This window comes from Engraulis encrasicolus, chromosome 19, assembly GCF_034702125.1.
Source record: "Engraulis encrasicolus isolate BLACKSEA-1 chromosome 19, IST_EnEncr_1.0, whole genome shotgun sequence".
Classification (NCBI taxonomy): domain Eukaryota; kingdom Metazoa; phylum Chordata; class Actinopteri; order Clupeiformes; family Engraulidae; genus Engraulis; species Engraulis encrasicolus.
The window spans coordinates 14,465,318-14,480,089 of record NC_085875.1 but is presented as its reverse complement, the minus strand read 5'-3'; the positions used below and the strand labels follow the sequence as shown (position 1 = coordinate 14,480,089).

The 14,772-nt window shown below is 41.1% G+C and overlaps 2 protein-coding genes across 2 annotated transcripts in view; one reads left to right on the top strand and one right to left on the bottom strand.

Annotated features, from left to right (window-relative positions):
- The window catches only part of kctd3 (potassium channel tetramerization domain containing 3), a 31,541-nt gene extending 27,841 nt beyond the window's left edge, over positions 1-3,700 (bottom strand). The window contains exon 1 of the mRNA XM_063184088.1: positions 3,151-3,700. Coding sequence (XP_063040158.1) covers positions 3,151-3,224 — 74 coding nt within the window. The 5' untranslated portion in view covers positions 3,225-3,700. The remainder of the gene's footprint in view (positions 1-3,150) is intronic.
- Positions 3,701-8,949: 5,249 nt separating this feature from the next.
- On the top strand, positions 8,950-14,000 carry LOC134434981 (trichohyalin-like). Its single transcript, XM_063183684.1, has 5 exons — positions 8,950-11,338; positions 11,466-11,900; positions 12,045-12,485; positions 13,171-13,323; positions 13,432-14,000. Exons 1-5 carry the CDS (start codon positions 9,027-9,029, stop codon positions 13,976-13,978), a joined length of 3,888 nt encoding a protein of 1,295 aa, XP_063039754.1. The 5' UTR covers positions 8,950-9,026; the 3' UTR covers positions 13,979-14,000.
- The last annotated feature ends 772 nt before the right edge of the window (positions 14,001-14,772 follow it).

Genomic DNA, 14,772 nt, shown 5'->3' with positions numbered 1-14,772 from the left:
CTCTTACTTCATATACTTCATAAAATTCTTCATCCAAACAGAGAAATTTATTTTTTCTTATTGATTATTGTTAGTTCATTACATTACGCCTTTTTGATGTCCCTCAAAAGCACTTTTTATGTCCCTCAAAGGCATTTTTCATTAGCATGCATGCCAACTTGCATGCATTTCAATGGGGTGTACCATTTAAGCCCACCTAGTACCCATTAAGCCCGCCTATACAAAAAGCTATTTTATGGAAATAATCAACTCCACAAAAACATTTCATGATGCATTTCTTTAAAGATCAATGCCAAACAAACTGGAATATGCTTAGAATTCATACCTAACCACCTTAAGTCTTACGGTAGAGTAAGATAAAGATGGTGTGTGGTTGTATCAAGAGAATATCGGCGTTTGCTCGCTCATAAAACACATCTTTCCATTTGAAGGGAAATGCTATAATTTAGTGAAACACTGCATGTATGTATATAAAAATCATTACATTTACCTCTTAGTTCACTAAATATGAAAGTATTTTCAAAATATTTGACTTAAACTAGCTGAAATTCTATGATTTCTGACATGTCCCAAAACAGCAAAGTTTTGGGGCAACTTCTTGTCAGTAGTCTTGAGACTGGGTTCACTTGGACGGGGATAACTCGACGATAAAAAATGTGATTCGTTTGCAATAAAAAACATTTTGTCAGTTACTAAACCCTTTAATTGGATAGGGTGATGAACAACAAAATTCACCTTTTCCCTTTCTTTAAATTGACCTCAAAGTTGAAAGTGGGCTTAAAGGGTACATGGGCTTAATGGGTACGCTTACCTTAGATATTACATGTTCTATTGACATATAATACTGAGTGTATTCCAGAATTTCATTCATGAACAATGATAAGTGAAAAAAATAGGAAAGACAGAAAAGGTAGAAAAAGTCTAATCAGAAAAGAAGGCAGGTTAAAAAAAAAAAAGAGAGAGAGATGAATTCTGTGACAGGGGTGATGTGGTGCAGCACACCAAGACACCGTACCATCGGGCCAGCCGGGTTCGAGTCCGACCTGGGTCACTTCAAGATTCAAGATTCAAGATTCAAGAATTTATTGTCATTGTCAAAAAGGCAACGAAATTGTGTTTGGGGTACAATACTTAGTAGCAGCAGATTTTCAAGTAAAGTGCAATAAGAGGTAAAAGTGACACCAGTGCTTGACCCCCCCAGCCACCTCATCCCACTTAAAGTGCAGCAGAGATTAAGTGCATAATACTCGACCCCCCCCTCTCTCTCTCTCTCAAACGCGCGCACACACACACACACACACACACACACACACACACACACACACACACACACACACACACACACCCAAGTGTAATGTAACGTAATGAAATCAGCACTACCCCTGGTCCGCTGGTATGGGTGTGCACCATTGACAGTAGATATACTGTACTGTCAATGGTGTGCACACTGTATCTGAGGCCAGGTGGTAGTAAGTAAGTACGGTAAAATGCCATGCAAAGCGCTTGCCTTTTTCCTACCCTGCCCTACCCACTTAACCACGCACCTGGTTAACCATGCACTTTCCCGTTGAACCACAACAATGCGTGCAGTCGGCACGACTGCGGTGAAGGAAATGGGGAAGACCAGAGAGCATCCGGTCGCCATAGCTATGTTGCTACACCGCGTAATAAACATGCGGTCACATCGCTCCAGGCCCTATAGTCTCAAACACTATTAGGCTGCTTTAACCCTGTGGGTTAGCGTGGGTATTGGATGTCAGCCTGGGTACGTTCCAATATGTGACCTTGCGTCCTCCACTTGGGCTTGTGGCCTCACATTTTGCTGATGCCCCGCCTCCGTGGAGAAAACAATTTAGCTTCCCCGCTGTCAGCCTAGCAAAAACAATTTTTGAGAGACTGTTTTTCATTCACCATCCCAATTGCAAATGAGAAAAAGCTTTGCAAGATATTGAAATAATGTTGTTGTCAGTGATGTCATTATGACATATTACTTCCTGGTACGAGGAGACAAGCACAAGTGGAGGAGGCAAGGTCGCATATTGGAACGCACTCCATGTCTCCTGTGGTCAGTTGTTTAGATGGCTGTGCATGGTTGCCTGGGAGATGGCAGCGTACTAGTAGGCTATATGAAAAGGTATAGGGTAGCAGATCAGCATCCGCTCATTAGTAGTGGTCAGTCTTGACCAAAACAAGCGCTGTCTGAGACACCGGTGAATGGTATGGCAGTAAGGAGAGGCAAGACTGGAGATGCAGTCTCTTCCTTGCTTTCTCTCAGCTCCTTTCTTTCTTTCTTTCTTTCTTTCTTTCTTTCTTTCTTTCTTTCTTTCTGGTCCTCTCTCACAATCTGGACACCACTTGACAAGCAGGCTATTGTGAAACGGACGTACAGTAGGCTACAGCATTATACAGCATCCATGTCAAACAGCAGTGCGTAGGTCTACACCATGTAGTCTGATAACAAATAGACACCTTCACACAGTGCAAGATAAATTGTCTTGTCTTAAAAAATAATAATCATAATACTGCTTATAAAATGGCGTCATCATGATTGAAAGTAGTAGCACTAGCAGAAGGTTTCGCACAAATGTGAGTTCACTATGACCACATGTCACTGGCACTCCTCTCCTCCTCTCAGAAATCTGCAGCTGTTCAACTGCCCCCTTTAGTGAGCCAGACCATGGGCTGAAAATTCACACTAGCTCTAGATATTAGTAGTATTCCTCGGTATTATGGGGAATCACAAATTGATATCAGAATGACGTAGGTAACGTAGGCCTACTGTTTATTTCTGGTGGTGTAATAAGCTGTTATAGAAATAGGCTAGGCCTACATGTATTGGCAATTGGTTGGCAATTATGATCAACTTTGTAAACAAACGTCTAGCTCTATAGAAGGGCCTACCGCCTTGTCTGCACGGGACACGTCGGGGAGTTCAAAATACACCCCTGTCCTGTGTCAATTCGGAAGACACAGAAAGTAAGACAGCAGGATCATTCCCGACCCCGTCAGATAGTGGAAGACCTCAGTGGTGCGCCGTATCTTGTGTGGTCAACTAGCCTACTCCCCATTTGCAAATAGGCTAGCAACCATGGCTGACATCACGTCGGAAGAAAACATGAGAAACGTGTAGCAGCAGCCTCACTCACTTACCTCGTTCCGCCAACGTTTAGCTGGATAATTTCGCCCATGCCCGGCGTAACGACGCTACTGCAAACCCCTGCCATGTTGGTCCCGTGGTCACGACCAGACACCACCGATTATGTCAGACTGTGTCCAGTTTGTTTACGTATCGAGTGGCAGTTCCTCGGACGTTACTTGGGATTTTTCTCCATGACCCACCGCCCCTACGACGACACTAGCTGCTATGCCTCACACTCGGAACTAGCCCGAAACAGTGGAATTTGAGCGCATACCACGTACAAACACAGCCTCGTCATCATGTCATAGATGCGTTGTTGTCAAAACAATATTAATCACAACACACGCGGTAAACTTGGCCGACTAGAGATGTTGATAAGCCCCATTCGCGTGGGTCGTGGAGGGGTGTGGAGGCTGCTAGCCGCCTTCGGTAGCCTAGTGAGTGAGCAGCGGCGGCGGCGGCTGTATGGGCAGGCAGCGATACCAAGGTCTGGAGCAAGCGGCGGCGCTGCGACTCGAGGCTGCGACCAAACAAACCAATCCAGCAGCAACGTCATTCCTCTACTACCGTCAAAGTCACTCCCATTAGCTGCTACGCTAGTTGACTAGAGTAGTCGGTGTGTTCCCATCTGGCCTCATCCCTGCTCACTCAATCCAGTGTAGGACAGTGGCCAGTGGTCTAGAACTAAATTGACAATAACTGGAGGATAATAAACAACATCCATCACACTGGATAGTCCAGTCAATCTAGTTCAAAAAGAGCAAAACATAGAAGAAATTAATAGTAGGCCTAATGGTTCCTACTTCTTGACCCAGCAACCCCTTTTGCCTCATTAAAATCTACAAAGGGACATAGGCCTATTTTTAATCACTTTTACAAAGTAGTGTAAATGTTCTGTGATATCGATTTGAAACTTTCCCGGTTGCTAGGATAATCCATATGAAGGCAATTGTGTTTTTTGCAAGTTTTATGAAATATGAAAATCTGAGCAGACTAGGCCTATGGCAAACCAGACTAAATGTGAGCGTAAATGTAGGCCTACTACTGGCTACTCGCAGGTTTAAAAAAACAACAACAATATGTTGACCGCTGGAGGGCAGTGTTGGGCAAGTTACTCAAAACTGTAGCTTACATGTTACTGTCTTTTCAAAATTATCCCTTACACACTACTAATATTACTAGACCTATATTTAAAATGTAAGACATCTCACTACTTTTTCATTACTTTAGTTACTTTTGCCAAAATAACTGTCCGCCTAAATATGGATCTGGCAATTTATTACTTTGTAAATCAAGCTCATGAGTCATGTTTTTTCACCTCCCATCCAGGAGGTGTTTTTGGCAGCATGCAGACTAAAAACTACTAGGTTCAGGAATAGCTTCTTTCTGACCTACCACACTGAATGCCATTAAAATCCAGGTGGTTGTAATGCATTGTAACTTAAGGTATTTAGCATTGTAACTAAGTAGCCTAAATATTACAGATTTTTGCCCTGTAGTGCCTTACATGAGGTCTACTGCATTACAGCAAAAAGTAATGCATTACAGAAATTAATTACTTTTGTAATGCATTACTGCCCAACACTGCTGGCCGGAGGGGCTAATTAAGTAGGCTAATAGCAGACCAAAACCAGACACACCGCGTTAGTTGTGGGGAGCTGTCCACGGCGAGCGTACGCCTTCAACGGTGTGTCCGGAGCTGTTCACGCACGTGGTGCTGAAATATGCGTTTGCTCCGAGTGCGCGCGCGTACACCTTCAACGGCGTGTCCGGAGCTGTCCACGTGCGTGATGCTGAACCAGAGACAGTTTAGATCGAGACGGGACAGTCGCCGCCATTTTGTTGACGCCTTCGGGGTGCTATTTCGCGATTAGTGAGACCAGATCAGAGTCAATGGGGAAAATGAATGGGGAAACTGAGTATAGGACGGGAGGGAACCCAGCGGTTGTGAAAAACATATTGTTTTTTTGAAAACCATATTGAAAACCACATCATTGTTTCTTTCCCTTTGTTTTGTTTTGTTTTGTTTTGTTTTGTTTTGTTTTGACTTGATTAATTTATACATCACTATTTTCTCAATAGATGATTATATATTAATTACTGTATTAATAATCGGCTAGTTAAATTGTTGGCAAATAAGTTGTTATGGACATTTGTACCAACCCTATTATTGGCATCATTATAGGCTTGTCATTATTAGGCCTATTACCTATTCAAATACATTGTCCATAAGGATTTTTTTAAGACTGAAGCATAGCCTAATGACAGTTACTAGTGAACTAGGCCAAACCTACTACTCATCATTTATTACACAATCTTAAAACATGACTCCCAATAACCAACAACACATTTGTTCTATCCCACAAGGAATGCTTGTGAACTTATAGGCTAGGCCTGTGTCAGGCAGACTATTCCATGCAATGTCCAAGCCAGGGCAGCACAGCACTGCTTCACTCATTATTAGGTCAAAAACATTGTAAATGTCATTGATTGGGAGAGGTCCTCAATGCAGATGTTTGTTATGATGTCATAATAGGCCAACGTTCCATTGTTGATGTCCTGAGCATGAGAACTTCAAAGTCTCAGTAAGCCATTCTACACAGTAAGAGACAGCAGCATAATGATAGAGAGGTGAGTTGAAAAGGATTTGATTATTTTAATTGATTATTTAGTGCCTAAAATATCCAAGGAAATTAGATACTGTAGCTCATGATGCTGACTGAGGGTTATGGTTAGGGTTAGGGCCTATGTGAATCAGTAAGAAAAGGATTTGATTAATTTATACATGAAGAGAAGCAAAACCCCCTAAGTGCCTTTTCAGAAACATTTAATAATTCATTTATATTATAGAAAACTATCAAAATTGCATTTTTTATTTATTTATTTATGTAAGTTGAATATTTATATGTATTATCAAGTACATGAATGTAAACCAAACCAACAACGGGGTTCCCTAAAAATATAGAAGTGCAGGTCTTCAGGAATGGAGTTTTTTGGAGTTTTGCATCTGAACTCCTCATATATATATATATATATATATATATATATATATATATATATATATATATATATATATATATATATATATATATAAGCGTATATATATATATATATATATATATATATATATATATATATATATATATATATATATATATTTATATTAACTGTCAGCTTTCCTTAGAAAATAAGAAAATACAGTTGATGAATTAAAAATTTAAAAAATGAATTAAAAATACTATTATTTTAAATGTAATCTACTTTTCATTAATTACTATACTGGCTATACCAGTATGTTGAAAAAAAAATCTAAAATATATGTATCGTGGTGGCATTGTGGTATTGCTGTAGTCTTAGGCTATTAATCTCTTCTTTGATTGGCTGATGGGTTGTCCAATCACTTTGTTGTGTATACCTACAGCCGTTTTATTGGCTGTTAGGCAACTAGGAAATGGCACTGGACTGGAGTGTGGAACTGCTAATGGACACCACATCAGCCAATCAGAGAAGAGAATTGCGTTGTCAGGGTTACATTGATGGGTCTAGTGGGGGGGGGGGTCAAATCTAAAGTCACCTTTTCATTTCTGCTTTTCCACTTCATTGACAGGCACTTCCACTTTATTTTAATCATCAGTTTATTTTTAATTTTACATATTATTATTTTTTTCCCCTCATTTTATTTTATTTTCAAATGCATTCTACTTCTTTTCTTACTTGAAAACATTTATCTTTATTGTACTTTTATTTCTATTTTATTTTTGCATTTTAATTACTCTCCTATTGTTAATTCACTGAAGCTTTGTTTTACTTTCCCTACTGTTATGTATTTGTTTTGATTGTAAAGTGTCCTTGGGTATTGTTCTGGCCTCACAGAACCTTATCCGCTAGCCAGGCAGGTAAACAAGCCCCACAAACGACTCCAGACACCGATCGTTGCGTTCTCATCATTTATGGAAGATTGTTAAACTGAAACATATACAAGTATAACATCAGGGACAGTATCCTCTCGTGTACGTATATTAAAATAACTGTAGTAATAACAACGAAACAAATACGTGTTGACTTGGCAGTAGTAACTACCGGTAAGCTAAGGCTAACAGGGAGAATGGTAAATACAAAGTTTAAGGGTGAATTCATAAGTGGGACAATGACAAGTAAGATGGCGATAAGATTATGATAATACGGTAAGTTGAGTTGGGGGGAAAGTATCAAATGAAATAAAATATTACAGTAACTCACAGAGATTGCCTTGAAACTGCGTACGGGAGGTTTCCACGTAGCTGGGTTGCTAACTGTCAAATCATACTGAACATTCTAACATTCTGAGTCTCGGGATGTAAACATTTGTCAAAGTAAAAGTCTTTTCGAGTTCGAAGTATTTACAAGATTATTAGTTGGCATAGCCAGAACAGGTATCTTGAAAGGCGCTCAAAAATAAAATTTATTATTATTATTATTATTAAATATCTCTAGTGGTGAAATGGATAATCTTCATTGGACATTTGCTAGTTCCATTATGATGTCATGTTCCAATGGCGTCACAAGGCAAGTGTTTTGTTTCCATGAGGATTCTGCATGCATGATGACACTGTGAATGACATTTGAATGATGTGAGGTATACAAGGTGACAACAATATCCTCCAATGACGTTTATTGTATAAGAATTACCCAATGAGTGAGGCTTATCCCGGTTATGACCAAATTCAGGATAAGGTGTTTATATATGAGTAGGCAAGAGTGTTATATCCCAGTCTACATTTTTGGCCATCATAGAATTCTCTTCAAATGCGTGTAGTCAGCATACCAGCAACAAAGTTCTATGGGAAGCCTCCGTATCCTGGATAAGATGTTTCCATGTGTCAATATTTTCGTTCGGAATACTCCACCTATATTCCGACAGCGCAAAGTTTCCGCAAAGAAATGTTGGGATCCAAGAAAACCTCAGGGTTAATCGAAGAATCAATTTCGGTTCCTGTGAGCACTTAGGTTGCTCAAATTAAGCTTACTTTTAGTAGTTCCTCCACAGTGTTATTTGGGAACATGTTCGGTAGCCTGATTATCATCAACTTTCAAATCTCGTACCGAGATTCTGGTTTGACGAGATAACGAATAACGTTTCCAAACGGCCTGGTTAACCCGCCTCGCTTGGTTTTGCTACTGGCCAGGCTGTGCCAAAATTTAAACCAAACATTTTCTTAGTCCCAATAGAACGTCTCTGCTTGCACGTCACTAGCTTGAACACGCCTCTACCCAGGGCCGTTGGAGCTGCTCAAAGTTGATTGCTTCCGACAAAGTCGATGGAGTTCCCGATTTCTCCAGAGCTCAGAAAGATATTGCATTACTCTTGACATGACAAGTAGCAATGCAGAAGGTGTTGCGTCCCTAGAGCATAGCCTGGCTACATGTTCGAGGAATTTGGATCATTTTTCCAGTATGTGTCACAATGTCACAATAGGAACATGTAAGAAACAAAAAAAATAAATGAACCTCTTCCCAACAGAAATGCATAGCAGCATGCAATACTAGGTCATGGAAGGAGACGTCCGGGTGGCTGGGGACCAGGCCACACCTGGTGACACCCAGCTGCCCCTGGGCCAGGCCAGTCCCACTTCAGGACAGGGGGACACACTGCCATGGTAAGTAATCTATTATTTTCAGCAATATTTATGGAAAAATCTTTCATATATTTGAGACATATTCTGACACTCGTCTTCCCAAAATCAAAAGGCCCACTTTGGATAGGGTAATCAGTTGCAGCTCCACAGAGCTGAACAACCTTGGAAAAGACCCCATTGAACACAAAAAAGAAGTCATCAAATTGACCGGAAAACAAAAATGGACTGAACCGGGAAAAGAATTGGATTTGGATGAACAAGCGAAGGAAGTGATGGAGCAGGTAAAGAAGATGATAGACCAGGACGGCACATTAACAGAAGAGGAAAAGGCATTCATCATGGAGCATGTAGTAAAAGAATTAAGTCAGCAAGACAAAGCACAGAATGAACATGTAAACCAAATGGAATTTGAGGAAGAAGATGAAACGGTGATGGAACATGTAAAAAAGCAGCTGGAGCGAGAAGAGATTTGTGAAGAGGATAAAATATTCATCATGGAAGAGGTTAAGGATCTTATTCAGAAAGACAAAGCAGCGCAGGTGACAGAACTATGTGAGCACAATACCAGAGTAAAGGAAGAGGAAGAGCCCGTTATGGAACTTAACATAGAACTAAAGGACATGGAAAAAGTACCGAAGGACAATGGAACTGAACTGACAAACGGAGAAGAAGAACTGATTAAGGAGAACGGAGAAGTGGACCTGGTAAAGAGTCTGATGGAGATTGAAGCATTGACAGGAGAGGAAAATGAAGTCATCATCGAGCCATTAAAAGAACTTGTGCAAAAAGACAACACCCCGACTAATCAGGAAAATGAATTCTCTGATCACAAAACCATAGTGGAAGTGGAAAAGTCACTGGTGGACAATGGATTTGAACTGGAAAAAACAGAACTGAATGAACAGATAAGTGAAGAGGGACAAGAAAAACCTACAGGACAGGAAAATAAATTCATCGTGGAACCATTAAAAGATCTAGTCCAGAAAGAGGAAGCCCCCACTGCTGTGGAACCTAAAGCAGAATCGAAGGCACCTGAGAAAGAACTGCAAAAAGTTCTTGTGGATAAAGAAACAGAACTCAAGGGCCAAGAGGAAAAAACCCTTATGGAACATGGCACAGATCTAAAGGACATAGAAAAATTACTGGAAGACAATGATGTGATGAAAGAAGTCCCCACTCAACCACAGAAATCACTTGTGGAAAAGAAAGAATGTATGGAACCCAAAGTCCAACTGGTGCTGGTGACAGAACTGCAACTGCAAGACAAAGAACCAGAAAAAGCAGAAGAACACATGGATTATCAAACGGATATCAAGAACCAGGAAAAAGCTGAATTGACCAGGACCAACCAGGAAGAGAAATTGATGGAGCTAAAAACTGAGCAGAAAGATCTCAAGGAAGAACCCAAGGAACAGAGACAAGAGTTGATAGACCAGGATAATGAACAGCATTTGGATCAAGAGCAGCACATGGAAGGAAAAACCGAGGAGACTGACGGGCAAGCAAATGAGCATGAGAGAATGAATGACACACATTGTGAGAGTGAGACGAGAGTCGGTGAGACACAAGTTGAGGATACAAATCAGACAAGGTATTCAGTGCACGAGAAACTGGAACGGCTTAGAGAAGAGCTAGAAAAGCGCCAACATTTCCAGGATATCCAGACTAAGTTCATGGATATACTGAGACTGAAGATGCACATGATCGCACACAGACTGGACGCCGGCAATGAAAACAACACAGAGATGCAGAGGATGGAAGCGCAAATGGCAGAGAAGATTGCAGACTTGGAGAGACTGAAGAAGGGCACCATACCAAAAAGTAAAGGGATGCAAGAAACGTCTGGAGGCCATGAAGGAAAGATCGATCAAATAGAGAGTGTCATTGCAGGGGTGAGGGAAGAAGTAGTGAAGGAGAAACTGAGAATGGCTGAGCATACCATTGCACAGCAGCAAAGACAGATATGTGTCCTGGAGAGAACCGCAGCAGAGTTCATGATAATGTACAAGGAGATGCAGAAAGACAAAGAGGAGGCCCAGAGACACAGAGAGGAACAGGACCAAAGGATTCTACAACTGCAGACATTGGCTGCAGAGTTGATGACAAAAATGACAGAGATGGAAAGACAAACTAATGAGGCAGCACAAAGACGAGAGGAGTGTGAAAACACAACAGAGGCAGAAGAGAGAATTGCAGAAGACAATGATTTGAGACAAGGCGAACACCAATTGGCAATGGTGATGTTGGATGAAGCCAACATACTTAATGCGGAGGAGGATGGAGAAAATAAAGAGAAAATACAGACACCCTGTTTGGACCTTGAGGAAAAAGAATGGACAGAAGTAGGTCAAGAAACAAATGATCAGAGAGCAGAGCAGGGAGAAGTTGAGATTGAAGTAATGGAGGAAGCCAACATGCTTAGTGAAAAAGAGGAAAGAAAAAAATACAAAGAGGAAATAAAGACAACCCTTGAGGACATGAGGAGAGACATCTGGGTGGCTGGGGACCAGGGCACACCTGGTGTCACTCTGGTGTCCCTGAGCCAGGCCAGTCTCACCTCAGGACAGGAGGACACACTGCCATGGTGAGTAATGTATTATTTTATGCAATATTTGATGAATGAATTAATCTATTACTCTTAATATTTGTGAGTGACATATTCCAATTTGAGTCAATGACACTCTGTTGGCTTATCTTCCCAAATTCAAAAGGTTCACTTTGGATGCAGTAATCAGTTGCAGCTCCACAAATGCTGAGGTGGAGAAAATGAGTATGGAGCTAGAGAGAGAAGAGCAGAAACCCATGGAAAAAGAGGACAATGAAGAGAAGGAGGCCATTGAGATGGAGAAGAAACAGACCAAAAAAGTTGAACTGGCTGACCAGAGGAAAGAGTGGACAGAAGTAGGTCAAGAAACAAATGATCAGAGAGAAGAGCAGGGAGAAGTTGAGATTGAAGTAATGGAGGAAGTGAACATGCTTAGTGAAAAAGAGGAAAGAAAAACATACAAAGTTGAAATAAAGACAACCCTTGAGGACATCAGGAGAGACATCTGGGTGGCTGGGGACCAGGCCACACCTGGTGTCACTCTGGTGTCCCTGAGCCAGGCCAGTCTCACCTCAGGAGGACAGGAGGATCCACTGCCATGGTGAGTAATCTTTTCATTTGTTAATATTTGATGAATGAATTACAGTAATCTATTACTCTTAATATTTGAGACAGTGACATATTACAATTTGAGTCAATGATATACTCTGTCCACGCTGATGCCTTACCTTCCCAAAATCAAAAGGTTCACCTTGGATGCAGTAATCAGTTGGGGCTCCACAAATGCTGAGGTGGAGAAAGGAAGCATGGAGCTGGAGGGAAAGGAGCTGAACAATGTGGAGAAAGAGTTCAAGGAAGAGAAAGAAGTCATAGAAATGGAGAAGGAACAGACCAAAAAAGTTGAACCGGCTGACCAGAGAAAAGAGTGGACAGAAGTAGGTCAAGAAACAAATGATCAAGGAGAAGAGCAGGGAGAAGTTGAGAATGAAGTAATGGAGGAAGCCAACATACTTAGAGAAGGAGAGGATAGAGAAAACGACAAAGAGGAAATAAAGACAACTCGTTTGGACTTTGAGGACATGAGGAGAGACATCTGGGTAGCTGGGGACCAGGCCACACCTGGTGTCACTCAGCTGGCCCTGAGCCAGGGTAGTGCCACCTCCGGACAGGGGGACACACTGCCATGGTGAGTAATTTTTTAATTAATGTAATATTTATGGAAACATCGGTAACACTTTATTTTAGGGATAAATCTATGAGCACTAATACATACAATGTTAATGGCTACAATTTCAGAACGCAGTATAATTCAAAATGCCAAACTGAGAAAAAAGGCTTTAAAGTTTCCTTTCTGTCCACGCGACTGTGTTGGAGGTAAAGTGGTGATGACACTTCCATATAATACTTTTTTATGGTGAAAATTTATGCACACAAGAAAAAAGCAAAAAAACCAACATTCTCATTACTTTTTAGCTGAAAAATCATTATACTGCGCTCTGTTGTGGTATTACTGTCTACACCAAAACCACGGTGTCAATGGAGAAGTGCAGTATAATTCGCATTATACTGCGTTCTTGGCTAGTACCACGTAACCTCCTAAAACCAAAAAGCGCAGTATAATCAGTTTTTTGCGTTTTTTTCCGAAACGGGACCAAGTTGGGCCAAAAAAATTTAACACAAGAAAAAGAAGGTATTTTAAAGCCAATTTCCGGTCTAAACCCATTTTCGACCATTTTCAAGATACTGCGTTCTGATATTGTAGGGCAGAATAGATGTATCCCTAAAATAAAGTGTTACCAAAACATATTTAATATATTTGAGACGACGACATAATCTGACACTCTGTTGTCTTATCTTCCCAACATCAAAAGGTTCACTTTGGATACAGTAATTATTTGGAACAAAGGGACAGAACTAGATGAAGAAACAACTGATAAGGGAAAATATCAGGGCTCACCTGGTGTCACTCAGCTGTCTGTGGGCCAGGACAGTCCCACCTCAGGAAAGGGGGACACACTGCCATGGTGAGTAATCTTTAAATTGATGTAATATTTGTGGTAAGATCGTTAATACATTATATTTGAGACAATGACACACTCTGACACTGTTGTATATCTTCCCAAAATCAAAAGGTTCACTTTGGATACAATAATGAGTTGGAAATCCACAAATGCTGAGGTGGAGAAAATGAGTGGTCAGCTGGATAGTAAAGAGCTGAACAATGTGGGGAAACAGGAGAAAAAAGAAAAGCAAAAGGAACAGACCAAACTGCATGAAGTGATAGAAAAGGTAACAAAGGCGATGGAGGCAAAAGGAGAGCAAGATATAGCACTGGCGGAGCACAAAAATGATGACGAGATGACGGCCCATCGTGATGACGAGAAACATCAAAAAATAAGCACGGATGGGCCAATCCCTCTGACAGGAAGTCATCAGAAATCCATCAAACCTATGCAAGTGACCAGAGAGGTCAAGAATGACAGAAAGCTGATGAGTGAAACGTCAACCAATACCCTGCTGGGCTGGGGCGACCCAAACTTCCTCAGGCCTGAGGACGATGGCATGGAGACAGCCACAGAAGGAGAGAGACGCGTTGACCAGCCTGAGAGCCACCAGGGAGAGAAGAAAAAAAAGAAATCTGTTCTTAAATGGCTGAAAAAAAGACTTGGTTTCAAATGAAGATGACAACCCACATATGCAAGCATACACAAAAGAAAAAAAAAAGACAAAAAAACAAAACACATAAAGAAACAAACTACAGCAAAAATATACTTTTTTTAAAACTTACTTTTACTTACTTTTACTCATTGCAAAACAACAAAAACAAAAAATAATAAACTATTACGCATCAAGAACTGTGTTTTACGTGAGCTATGTACAGGTTGCTGTTTAGGGGTTGAACTTTACAAGTCCATCTCATTATCTAACCTCCCGTCCTCACCTTGTGCTTGCGACCTTGTACTTTGCTGATGCCCCGCCTCCATGGAGAAAACTAAGGCCGTGTCTCAAATGCCGCAGTTGTGCACTTAGGGCACTGTTTTTCAGTGCCTAGGGCGCTCAGGCTGAAAATCTCAGTTGAGCCAGTGCACTGAAAGTGCCAGGATGATCCCCTAACAATGGCGGGAAAATGCAGTGCTTGATTGATGGACACTGCACGCACTAAACGGCGGGCATGTTGACAATGACAGGGAGGAAATGTGGCATCAGTAGAAGAGTTTGGTCAACAGTCTCCTAATTCTAAAAGTAATGTTGATGGGACACCAACCTTTTCATGCCAACCAAAGTATTATATATGTGATTGTTGTCCTTTGGGGTGAAGGACATGGAAATACAAGCACCAGACGCTGTGCATTGAAAACAGTAGCCAACTCATATTTTGGCGAGCTAATGCCATGCTCATCAGTCACTTCCAGCGAGGGCACAGTGCATAGTGCTCAAATTTTTCAATGACACTATGCACTAAAGACCTCAGT